At 37.0% G+C, this 12,595-nt stretch overlaps 1 protein-coding gene across 2 annotated transcripts; it reads left to right on the plus strand.

The window, feature by feature from the left end:
* The first annotated feature begins 4,531 nt into the window (after positions 1 to 4,531).
* Positions 4,532 to 11,406, plus strand: LOC117616767 (peptidyl-prolyl cis-trans isomerase FKBP16-3, chloroplastic). 2 transcript variants are annotated; one of them, XM_034346177.1, is made up of 7 exons: positions 4,532 to 4,700; positions 5,673 to 5,956; positions 7,115 to 7,198; positions 8,127 to 8,176; positions 9,517 to 9,565; positions 10,424 to 10,498; positions 11,151 to 11,406. In XM_034346177.1, exons 1-7 carry the CDS (start codon positions 4,664 to 4,666, stop codon positions 11,268 to 11,270), a joined length of 699 nt encoding a protein of 232 aa, XP_034202068.1. In that variant the 5' UTR covers positions 4,532 to 4,663; the 3' UTR covers positions 11,271 to 11,406. The 2 variants fall into 2 exon arrangements, with proteins under 2 accessions (XP_034202068.1, XP_034202069.1); XM_034346178.1 differs by lacking the exon at positions 8,127 to 8,176 and having other exon boundaries at positions 10,419 to 10,498.
* The last annotated feature ends 1,189 nt before the right edge of the window (positions 11,407 to 12,595 follow it).

The following is a 12,595-nucleotide window of genomic DNA, read 5'->3' on the forward strand; positions in this document are numbered from 1 at the left end:
GTTCCCCTTCATATGGTAAAAGCATATGCCATGTTGCACGTTGGAAAAACGTTGTGCCACACATTCTCTAAGCTAATATTCCAATCAGAAATAATCACAAGATTTGGACACTCACCGATGGCTTCATGAAGCTTATTGAAAAACCAATGCCATGATGCATCCGTCTCTAAATCCCCAATTCCAAAAGCAAGAGGATATATATTTCGATTTCCGTCAAATGCATTGGCAATAAAGAGGACACCCTTATACTTACATTTTAAATGCGGGCATCCACAACAATGATTGGCTGCATCGAAGATTGAAACCCGCTAATACATGCCCCAACAGCCATAAAAAAAATTCAAAAAGTGATCGTTCTCATCGGTGTGGATGTATGTCCTTGTGCCAGAATTCACACGCTCTAATTCATGACAATAAGCTGGAAGGAGAGAATATGCCTCTTCTACTGAATCTCTAGTGGACATTAGAGCTAACTCCCTCGATCTCCAAGCTTTGCAATAATTAATGGTGACACCAAAGTTTTGTTTCACATCTCTGATTATATCACTTGGTGTGTATATTGTGCGAGAATTTTTCAACTTCCGCTTCACTGCATTACCAACGAGTTTAGCACTTGCGTGATGATGCTTGTCATGTACAAAACTCATACCACATTAATGGACCGGATTATATTTCACAATCATGAAGTTCTTTTCTCCATAACTAGATGCACGAAGCCGCCATGGGCATGGACCTTGAGAACAAACCACAACCAATCGACTCTTGCAAGACTGCTTCACCTTAAATTCAAAGTGACCTCTCACTGCCGCCAACTGTAACTTGTTGGACAGGGCTTCCTTACTAGAGAAAATTTTCCCAACTTCCAATTGTGGATCCTAATTATTCCGTGAATACGCGCTTTCAATATCTTTTTCTTCATCATTTACAATACCCAAATTGTGCATGTTTTGTTCACCCATTTGCCTCCAATTATGTCGAATAGAAAGTTCAGACGTTGTTCCAAAACCCACCACACCCACTTGTGAAAATGTCTCCAAATGGGCCAAAATAGGAGGGGTTGAGTGCATTTGCAAGCCATTCATTTCCGTACCATTATCACCACTATGCACCCCTTCTACCCCTGTAAAATTAATCATGTCTAAATATTATGTTCCAAAAACACCATGTACATCACCATTGCTTTCAACTATGGCATTTGAAGAACAGCCCATCCGACTCATATCCGTCGTGATATGCATACGATCACCTACGACATTTGTCCCTCCTCTATCTTCTATGCTCACCAGTAAAGGAGCCACTTTCGAAGGAATTACGTCACAAATGTACTTAATAAAAAATTTAACATCATCATTGTCCTCAATCTTGATATGCTTACACTCATTCGAGGATATTGAAACTGAGAACTTTAAACAAAGCTTGTCTTCCATGTTGTTTGTATTAACAATTTTATGCACCCGTTCCAAAAGCTCACCAAACATGATGTTTCGCGAAACTATTATGCCTTTTGAGTCACCCTCTTCATATGTTCACATCTTCTTTGAGGTTACCCATTTTCCATTGTAGCAAACCAAAATTGCAATTGTGTCCATTTCTGACCATCATAAAATCTATCAATAAAAAATCCATTTTGTTAACACATTCTGACCATCATCATAAACCCATTTTGTTAACACATGTTAAGCTACTAATAAAAAATCTATCAACTAGTGTATAAACCATACAGATAAAACATCAATTAAACATTAATAACCAAAAATTTTAAAACATCAGTATTATGCAAAGTGAAACGGTTCAGTTAGCATAGCTGTGTTTCAAGCTCCAACAAGGAAGGCATGTATCAAGAACTCTTAAAGTTAAATCCAACCCAAAGCCATTAACCCAGGGTATCCTATTACTAACTAACTACTTACAAATTGCCAAACCTTGACTGTCCAAGGTTGTTTCATATCGAATATCATCCAAAAGAGTGAATACATTACTTTCAAGGAGATCTGCAAGTCCAAGTCTCAATCACAAAATAGTGCATACATCATTTCAAAGACAAATCATAAGCTCAAAACAGTGTATCCAAGTCCAAGAGCTTAACAACCACATGAAATATTTGGTAAGTTTCATTCAATCCCAGAAACAGCAAGCCACAACAGAAACCCATTAATATATCATTCAAAACAGTGAAAGCAATCACCAAATAATCTCAATCAATCAAAAAAACCCAAAAAAAATAAATTAACAAAAACAAAACCAATATCAAAACTCACCACAGTGAAGATCGACGAGGAAGGTGTCGTGCCTCTATGGTGGAGGTTGACAATGGAGGTGGCAAGTCAAGACTGTGTGACAGGACCCGATCCAAATTCTGTTTTGGAATTCGAGTCAGACCCTATGCGTGTCCGACACTTGGCGAATGTCGGGCACAAATGACCTACTTGCCCTTCTACTTACAACTTATTTTCAATTTAGCCTTGACTCCTACCTAAAATTCGGCAGAGTCTCCCCTGTAATTTGTTCAATCCCAAATTTACACCTGTCAAAACAAGCATGTATATTTATACAACCAACTGCCAGTACTTAAATATACGCTCCAATAGTTCAGTTCTCAATCTAGGACAACATATCAGAGCAATTACTAAGAGTTTGCAAATGAGTTAATCCTTTTACAAAACAAAACTTCTATAACAAAAGAAATTCACGGAAGACGGAAAAATGGCCCGGTGGTGGATTCCTGTGCACGTTTACAGCTTGGGGGCGCAAAACATTCAAAAAAATGTGAGTGGACAAAAATAAAGGTTCAGAAAATAACATAAGAATATACTAACCCCCACTGTAAAAACAGTTATGTAAAACTGATTATTAAATCTGCATTTGAATCATACTAAAATTAAGGCGTTCACATATTTATATACGTATATGCAAATCATATTCAAGATCAATAAAACTCGCATAAAAGCACTGTAATCAATTCAAAACTACCACCTAGGTGTACCCCTTTAATTCCATCAATTCCTGGTATCCGTCAATTCCCCTGGCAGGTCTCAGTAACACAAAGTCAACCCGAGCCGCAAACTGGCAGGATTCAGGGGACCGTAGTCAGCCTGATCCGCATTCCTGGCTCTCACGGTCCTGGCGTCCCCGAAACTCGTGAGGCAAATGTCAAGTGCACTGACAAAACTGAAGGCAAACTGGATGTCCGTGGACATCATCATATCCAAAGGCAACATATACTGAAGGCAACCTGTTTCTGTAACTGGGTACATAATGTGGCTTAAGAAAATATAAAATTTCTGATAGCCCTGATGAAAAACTAAATTTTGGATTAAATCTAGAACTCTGCTGCCCTTTTTATCTTATATAAGTCTCAATCTCCACTTTCCATATCTTTTTAGCATTTTAACTAGGCAACGTATAAATAGAGATATTTAACCTCAACAAAACATACTAGGAAAACCACAATCAATAAAACTTATTCAATATCAAATAATGAAATTTATTTGCATAAAATCATTTATAAAAGAAAAGTCCACTCGCTCCTGGTCCGAGCTAGCTAGACCTTCTGAAGGTCCCTCCTGCGGGTCTGCCTGGCCCCGGGTGCCTGGCTCGACGGAAACGGTGGCCGGAGGAGGGAGATCGGCGGCTGTGAAGATCGGACGACACCAGCCGCTTCTTCTCCAAATTCCGGTGAAATCGCGGCGGCTGGAGGCGGGAGCTGGCTGGGGCTGAAAGAGGAGGACGTCCCGGTCATTTTGGTACCGGCCCCATCCACAGCCGTAGCCGGTGGCCGGTGGCCGGAGTTTCGAAGGGAAGAAGAGGGACGACGCGAAGAGAGAGAGAGAGAGAGAGAGAGAGAGAGAGAGAGAGAGAGAGAGAGAGAGAAATCTGAGTTTATAAAATCCCATTTTGAAATATTTACGATTGTGCCACTGAGTTTCTTTTGACCATATCTCTCTCGTTACAACTCCGATTCGGGCGCACTACGTGTCTATGAACTCATTTCACCGTGCTCTACGCAACGGTGTCTGTAGAATTGTCAAATTCGTTTCTGGTCAAAAAGTCAACTTTTCCTTAATAAAATATTCCAAGGGCAAAATTGTCTTTCCTCATAATAAATTACTCATTAAATATAAATTTTGGATTTGGGTCATTACACTGTGGCTTCGTTGTGGAGGCCGACAACGGAGGTGGTGAGTCGCGCCTTGGCTAGGGTCCGGTTCAAATTTGGGGTTCAACTTTTAGGTTGAAATCAGCTCCTAGTTGGAAGATATAACTAAGATGAGATAGAGTTAGGGGAGATTCTATGGTTGATGTGGATTTTGTGAGGTTTGGCAGAAGGAAGAAGAGGAAGAGGAAGAGCAACTGAGGAAAAAAAAACGAAGTGAAGGATGGGCAATAGGCTGTCAATAAGGAGTTTTTATAAGGGGTATTTGTGATTGAGTTTCAAAATAAGGATATTAGTGAATAAATTAGGTGAACCAGGGTAAAGCTGCCAAAGTCCCTAAAAAATAAGCCTTTTGTTTTTATAGGAAAAAAAAAAAAAAAAAGCAAAAAAAATCCGGTGAATGTCGCATATCCGCAGAAAAGTACGCACTTGGACAAGCTGTATTTATACAAACAAGTTGATTTCGTTATCCGTTTGTGGACGTTACAAACTCCTCACTTCCACTTGAGCATGGCTTCGTCTTCCTCGACTCTGCTCGTTCCACTTGGTAATCACTTTTCTTCTTGATAGCCTTCTTTTTATTACTTTTCCATCTTCTAATCATTCTCAATGTGCATGTTCAAAATTAGAAAACTCAGTAAAAATAAAAATAAAAATTCTGTGTTTGCCTTTTTCTTTCTCTTGGGTAATATCATAATTTAGAAGGCATTTTTTGAAAATTTCCATTCAAATATGTACTTGTGGGATTCATAGATTGCGAATTAGTTAGCAGAATGGTTATGTTATATTTTTATTTTATTTTGTATTATCCTGTTCTTCGTAAAATTCTATTAGTTTCTTTTAATTTCTAAATCAAACGGCAATTAGGCTATATAATTTGAGATAGCATCCAATTTCAGGGGTGACTGTGAACTCTAGTTCTTGGAGTTGGCTATCGAGGCTGGTGGGTGGTGTTATTTAATTTGTACAATTTGAACCAGGTCCACTGTGTGTGATTCATGTCAAAGATTTAAAATGGGGTTTTGCCTGTACAAATCCCAAGTTCGTGATGGGAACAATTGTTTCTCATTTTGGAAGGAGAAGGGGCAGTGAGTGGCAATGTGAAGGTTGAACATTGTCCAGATCATATTGCAGCTTTGCAAGAAATTGGCTATAAATGGAGGAAGCTTTAAAATTTTGGTGCTATAGAAAAGCAGGCAGTTGGAATAGAGTCAGCTTCTTAGATAGGAACAGCATGGCCCTTGTAGATTTATTTAACTTTTACAATTAGGGCTTTGAGTAATGGTTTAGGATCTAAGGCTTACAGCTAATCCTAGGCCCTGAACCTTAGTCTACAGCCTAAGGTAATGAACCAAAAAACAAATGGTTGTTTGGACGGCATGGAGTCCCGTTGAAGAAGCTTTGTATGTGTCTGTACCACAGCTTTAGATGTTCTGTTTTGCTTTCAAGTTTTACCTATATACTATATCACAGCTTTAGTTATGGTGTTTTTCCTTTAAATTAGCTCATCATGTGTTAGGTTCATCTTCTGGAAAAAGGATATCTGCAAATTATCAAGGCATTTCCTGCGCAAAAGTTCGGGGTGTGCTTGTGCGATGTTCAAATTCAGAACTTACCGTTAAAGCTGCAAGATCAAGAGGATATATGGATCAGTTCTGTTTAACGAAACGAAGAGATATGATTGGGTTGCTTCTTGGAGTTTCAAGCCTTGTGACAGACTCATTTGAAGCTGAGGGAGCTGGCTTACCCCCAGAAGAAAAACCTAGGCTATGTGATGGTTCTTGTGAGAAAGAGCTTGAAAATGTATGGTGAGATTGCATGGATCCCTTAACTGCATATTTGGAGTTCAAATATTACATACTCCAAAATTCTAGCAAATTTTATAGCAGTTATAACTTGCATAATACTGATCTCTAGCTTGTTCATTAAGTCTTTAAAAAATATGAAGTTTACAAATAATATTGTGATTCAACTCTGGGGACTTGAAATATTTCTCAAACTGGAAAAATGGAAGTAATGCTTTAGAGGATTTGAAGTCAGTTTTATGTAGCTTGCCCGAATGAAAGGTTCTATTTGGGGTTTTCAGAAAAAAAAGGGTTAATACCTTGAACTGTGAGGCTCGTTCATAGTTATGCCCTTTGCATACTGTCTAGTGCAACAATAGACAATAATATTTTTATTCAAAATAGACAAGAATATATAAAGATATACATAAATAATTATTTCCAAGTAATTAGTGCTTTCTCACATTATTAAAAGGACACCTGTGATATGCCCGTTGTGAAAAATCTAGTTTTAGTGCCGCCTTATATGTCATTACACTCCCAATTTCTGTCCACCAATTTATTTCTATTTATGCATTCCTTTTCCATTTATACTCAACTCTATTACTTTTTTCCTCATTATTTTTCCAAGGACTTTTGTTCCCCTTTTCAGAATAGTTGTGATGAGTAGTTCATTCTACAAACTTTTTCATATGATCCTGAATTTCTGTTTATCTCTTTCCCTTGAAACTTTGCATACACACCAATTTGAGCCTATCTATTTAATCCCTTCATATGGTTCTTGTTGTGTGATGAGCTCCAAGATGTTGTGCCAGACATTGATATCTATTAACTGAATCGGAGTTCAAGTTAAGTTGGTCAAATCGTCTCTGCTAACACTATTTTACCTTTCACTTTACATTATGCAACCTGAGCATAACCTCCCAAGACATTAATTAAACATAATGATTTGTGTCTTTTACTTGAGATACGTTTTCTCCACTTTATAGCAGCTCATATGATCAATTCACTCTGTTGCTGTCAGTTACTAAGGATGCATTGTTTCTGGTTTAAATTATCATAATCATGTTTTTTTCCCTGGAAGTTCATTGATTTTATGTCAGTTACGAATGTTCTTTGTTGATGTGAACTATCAACCGTATTGGTAATGGATGCTAAATTTGTCTCTTTGTTGAAGATACCTATGGTAACTACAGAGTCCGGTTTGCAGTACAAGGATATTAAAGTTGGTCAAGGCCCCAGCCCACCAGTTGGTTTTCAGGTGTGTAATGTTAAATTTTAGGTTAAATTTCTGAATGTTGGTTCTTCTCCATCTAGGAGGTATCAAGGGGACTACAATGATATACAAACTAGGAAACAAATGAACCTCATAGAAGTAAAAAAAGTTAACACACAAAATTCTACTAATAAAAACTTCCATATGATCAGAATTGCTCTTTCCGAATTTCTCCATAGACTGAGTAAATCTCCCAAACCAAGCTCTAGGAGATTGCTTAAGCCATACAAAGCCTTCTTTAATTTACTGACTTTCTCACCACCTAAACAAACCGTGTATCCAGGTGGTAAATCCATATTGGGAGAACTAGTTTTTAGAATATGTTGGATTTTTGTTTTCTCTGACACAAACAAGCACTTGATTGTTAATAGAATTTAAAGGTTATTTTCTATATTTGATATTGGCTCTTGTACCATCATCTCTGCTTCTTTGTGAATCTCCGTAAAATGCACTTCTTAGCAGTCCTTAAGATAATCACAATTCATAAGTACTTATGCCTCTGCAGCCACAGGTCTTGGGTACCTGCTCTCATCCTCTCTTAACTGTTAGAAGTTCAAATATAAATTTTCTACTTCCTTTTACTTTCTGGTTTCCTAGATATGGTATCAATGTATATTTTACGTCAAATTTTTGGCATCTCCTTACTGAGAATAAGCCTTTGTTCCTTAATACTTTCAAAATCTCCATATATGTGTTGTTTGCTTGACTGAACCAAGCTAGCTTGATATCACTCCAGGTGAATTAGCTAATATTATGATTTAGCTATATGGAAATAGTGGGTGGTTTTATCACAGAGAGAGGAAGGGAGGGATAGAATTCTATACAGACATTTATCTACTTGTCAATAGATGTACATTGTTTATTGTGTTTTTGACTCTCATACGGTGATAGAGTTTGTATAATTTTTGTGTAGGTGGCGGCGAATTATGTTGCCATGGTTCCATCTGGACAAATATTTGACAGGTATCACATTGTTATACCTTGATAGCAGCAAAAAAAGTGCAATAGCTTTCATGATTTACTTTCTTTAGAAATAGTTTTATAAAATAAGTTGAAGTACAACTCTGAGGACAAGTTATCCACAACATATATGCATCAATGTAGACAGCAACAATATTGCAAACAATCAAAACACAGTTAGGAATAAAGAACAGATACTTTCCAATCTGCCAAATTAGAAGAAAACATTATGTTCCGAAAGCTTAAAAGAAACGGAAACCCAATGTCAAGACCAAAATCTGACTTTGTCCCATAAAACTTCCGCCCAACTTTGTCCCATAAAACTTCGCCCAATCCCCACAACAACAGGAGAAAACAATACGCTGGATACAATATATCGTTGGGTACAAGGCACACACTTTATTAGAACTTTTTCTTTCCTTTTCCTGATCAGGAACAGAACTTTTACTTTGGACAAGTTGTCCATCACACCTACATCAACGAAGACAGAAAAACATTGGAAACAATAGACTTTCTAACAGCGAGAAAGATCCAAAACACAATTGGGAGGCCTAAATAACAGGCTTAGCAGCTGTTTTACTATCTACCAAAATGGAAGAAACAATATATGATGCAACTCAGAAGACAGTGAAGCCAAAAATGAAGACAAAAGTCTGAATTTGTCCCATAAAACCTTCACCTCCTCCCTACCATGATTTCAGAAAATGTTTTATTCCTCTTCAATGAAATTACCGAAAGACCACTACCGCACTACTAATCCATAAAACTTTTTCCTTACCACCACCGAAAGAAATGTGCTTCTCACACAAAGAAAAAGCATGTAGCTGGATTTACCCAGCTCGGATAAACTTCCCTGAACAGACTCAACCACGAGTATAATTTTACTGGGAAGTGTTGGGTAGTGAAGAAAAAACTGATCGTCATTTTTTCCGTCTCTATGCGTTATGCACCACTGGGAAGCTTTGGTTATTCTCCTTTGCATCAAACCACAGTAGCCTTAACATGAGAAACTATCCAAGCAACATATACCCTGGTATGGTACTTACTCATGATATGCATTACTTGTACATTTATTAAGAGTTGTTGGTATTCAATAATAAAGCATCTCAGAGATGTAAACTTCACGTTGGTTAATTTGTAAGTATGATCTTGTTGATATTTTCTAAAGGTTTTCCGCTTGGGACCTAATATATGGTGGCATCCTACATCTTTTTTTATTTTATTTTTTATTTTTTATAACTTATCTTTTTTGGTTCGGAACAAGTTTTGTGGTTGACAAATTTTGATTGGGGCTTAGATAAGATCCAGGTTCTCACTCTTGTATTCTTTCTTCAATTATACAGTTCCTTGGAGAAGGGTCAAGTTTATATATTTCGTGTTGGCTCTGGTCAGGTATGCTCTATAAATGTCTCCAATCGTTTGATTTCTATTTATGATTTTTCAGTCATCCTCATCCTCATTTATAAGAGTAATCACATGAATGATATTGTGGTATATTTGTGCTTTCAGTTCCAAACTTATCCTATTTAATAATGAGTTTGCTTGTTGAAACAATTAATACAACTCCAAATTTTTCCATTAATCAATGAAATTTTAGGTCCTGTCGTTGTTTTGGTGATAGTGTTAGAATTCAATGTTTTCAGCATTTTGGATGTTTTGGGAAGAAGGAAGAGATCACAGAGAGGGTGTGAGGAAGAGAACGTTGCTCTCAGAAAAGTAGAAAAACTTCAGAGATTACTATTCATTATATTCCACTGTTTTTGTATATTGGTATATATGAGTGAGAGAAGTGAGCTGCTTCTCTAACTGATTTACAAGGGAATTAAATCCTAGCCTTTGATCCTATCATCCTATGAGATGATCCCACTTGTCATAATCTGACATTTAGATCCTAGGCAAGATAAGAGGCCACTTGGACTATGATCCAATGGCTCAAATTACATCAGAAAAAAATAAAACTTATAAAATGAAATAGGAAGGACTTTGTGACTTTGGCTCCAAGGCATTCAGCTTAAGGGTTACGCATCAACAGATAGCATGTTCTTGTACAATCACCCAAAAAATAAAATTTGGAGATAAAAAAAAACTCTGTGATTACATGAAGCACATGACTAGAGGGGAGTCAGAAGGATTGGTACTGTTTGAATCACATTATCACATTCTCATTTTGTTATAAGAATTTAAAAGTAACTTATCTTGCCGGGAAAAAGAATGTTTGTTAATAATTGTTAATCTGAATGAGTAGAACAGGTGATCAAGGGACTTGATGAAGGGATCTTATCCATGAAAATAGGAGGGAAGCGCCGACTCTACATCCCAGGATCGGTAAGTTTTTTACTTTGTGTTATTTGTGACAGAAAAACAGGGAACTTTATATTTCTGAAGGAAAAAAAACAGAAAAGAAAAGAAGAAATTATTTTCAATTATATGAGCATTTACTCCTTGGAATTCTTTTCTAGTAGAACACTTTCCCGTCATGTAAATAGCAGTGCAAAATTTCGTTTATCACAGCGTTTATGAGATTACTCAGCCATGCAGCTTAACCAAATTTTTCTAGGCTGGGGTGCTCACAAATGTATCATTACCAGGAAAACTAAGATATTATTAATAACAGCTCCTCATGGAAGATTTATCGAAGAAAAGGATGAGATACATTTTGCTTTCTCTATTTGTATTTGACAGGGTTTTCTTTTGCCTCTACTAGGCTAGAAGCTTCTGAAACATTGGCCTACTGTAAAATCTGACTTTTATCATTTCTTCATCAGTCAGAAAAGAAAAAGGGAAAAAGAATGGTATTCAAAAACCTAGAACCTGTTCGAGGCATTATGTGTTATGTTTCTTCGGTGGGGTTAAGTTGAAACTTTAACATTTATGATTGTATTGGCTTTGATAACTTCCAACTACCAATTGCAAGTGCTTCTATGAATTCACAGCAGGATAGTTCTAACCTTTGTGCTTTTACTCTGGTTTTGATTAGTTGGCATTTCCCAAGGGTCTCAATTCAGCTCCAGGAAGGCCAAGGGTGGCTCCAAGTAGTCCGGTCATTTTCGACGTGAGTTTAGAATACGTACCAGGCCTTGAAATTGAGGAAGAGTAAGAGAACAGATACCTCCCTTCTTTAATTTATCTTTTCTTGGTTGTGCCATTTTTTTTCTAACAGTGGAGCCACAAAGGGAACCATGATGTAAAGCACTTGCATTGAATATGCCAATTAATTCATCTTTTTTCTGTTTCGAGGGTTTTCTCTTCAGTTCCTAACATTTGAAACACAAAATAGACTATCTTACGACAGCGTATTCTTTGCTTGCATAGTTTGGGTAAGATCAAATATCAAGACTCTTCTGTACATTTTCCCAACAACATTTTACAAAACCCAAAAAATATGGGAAAATTTTACAAACTACTTCTTAAAGCTCAAACAGCAAGTTGCTAGCTGTTGCTGATGGGAAGAGGGTTGGTTTTCATCAAAACAAAAGAGTGAATATTTTGTGATTTTCCTAAATTAAGAAAACAGTACTGAGGTTGCAACTTGCAAGAGCGGCATATCCTTTTGCAAGTAAGAACAGTAGGTGGTGAAGGTGGTTGGACATATAAGTGGAAGCACTAATCAAATAGGAAATCTAATTATGTTGAATTCATCTCATCGTCTCTGAAGGATTTGCAGCAAGAATAGAATAATATTTCATTACAAGAGATCAGCCGACATGACCTGTAGCCAAGCAAAACAATTACAAGAGCCTTGGAGTGCAAGGCAAGGATATAATTAAAAACGTACGATCAGAAATATTTTATTTCCTTATTTAAAACCGTTGGCTTTGCTTATGCGATGCAAGCTGAGCGGCGGGGAGCGAAGAAATGAGTTCTCAAACTTGATGTCCCATAATATGTGGGATCAATTGTTGATCTATTTAAGTATAGGTGGTGGCTGATTAGAAGCTACAACTTCTTCTCCTGGTTCACCTCCATCTATATAACATATCTAACATATTCAGTGCATGAAATAGCAGATTGAAACAAGAAGCATATCTGACTTATTGAGCCATACTTCATCCCTATAATTTCGTGTTTTTAAACTAATAGTGCATGAAAACATCATGAGCAAGAGAGATTGAATCCATAGTTTCTGAACCCGCAAGCATGTCTAACATTTTCAGCCATGTGGTCCCTACAAATTCATATTTTCTCAACAATAAAGACATAATCTAAACCGTGAGCATGAAAAAGCAGATTCACAATTCATATTTTCTGAACCAAAAAAGATTGGCTAGCAAATTTCAAACAAATTATGAAATTTGAGGGTTTAAAATGTTGTTGAACATACTTACCAAAACTCTCAGATTGAGAGACTGAAGAATTAGAGTGTGAGAGAGGGGATTGAGAATAAAGCTTGACCCAATTTGGTGGATCGGCAGTGGAAATGGA

The sequence above is a fragment of the Prunus dulcis genome, chromosome 1 (assembly GCF_902201215.1).
Source record: "Prunus dulcis chromosome 1, ALMONDv2, whole genome shotgun sequence".
Classification (NCBI taxonomy): domain Eukaryota; kingdom Viridiplantae; phylum Streptophyta; class Magnoliopsida; order Rosales; family Rosaceae; genus Prunus; species Prunus dulcis.

Excerpts from the sequence above, each read along its gene's own strand:
- LOC117616767 (XM_034346177.1), top strand. The coding sequence starts at position 4,664 with ATGGCTTCGTCTTCCTCGACTCTGCTCGTTCCACTTG. Across the intron at positions 8,177-9,516 it reads TCTGGACAAATATTTGACAG|TTCCTTGGAGAAGGGTCAAG; the intron begins GTATCACATTGT and ends TCAATTATACAG. Across the intron at positions 9,566-10,423 it reads TTCGTGTTGGCTCTGGTCAG|GTGATCAAGGGACTTGATGA; the intron begins GTATGCTCTATA and ends TGAGTAGAACAG.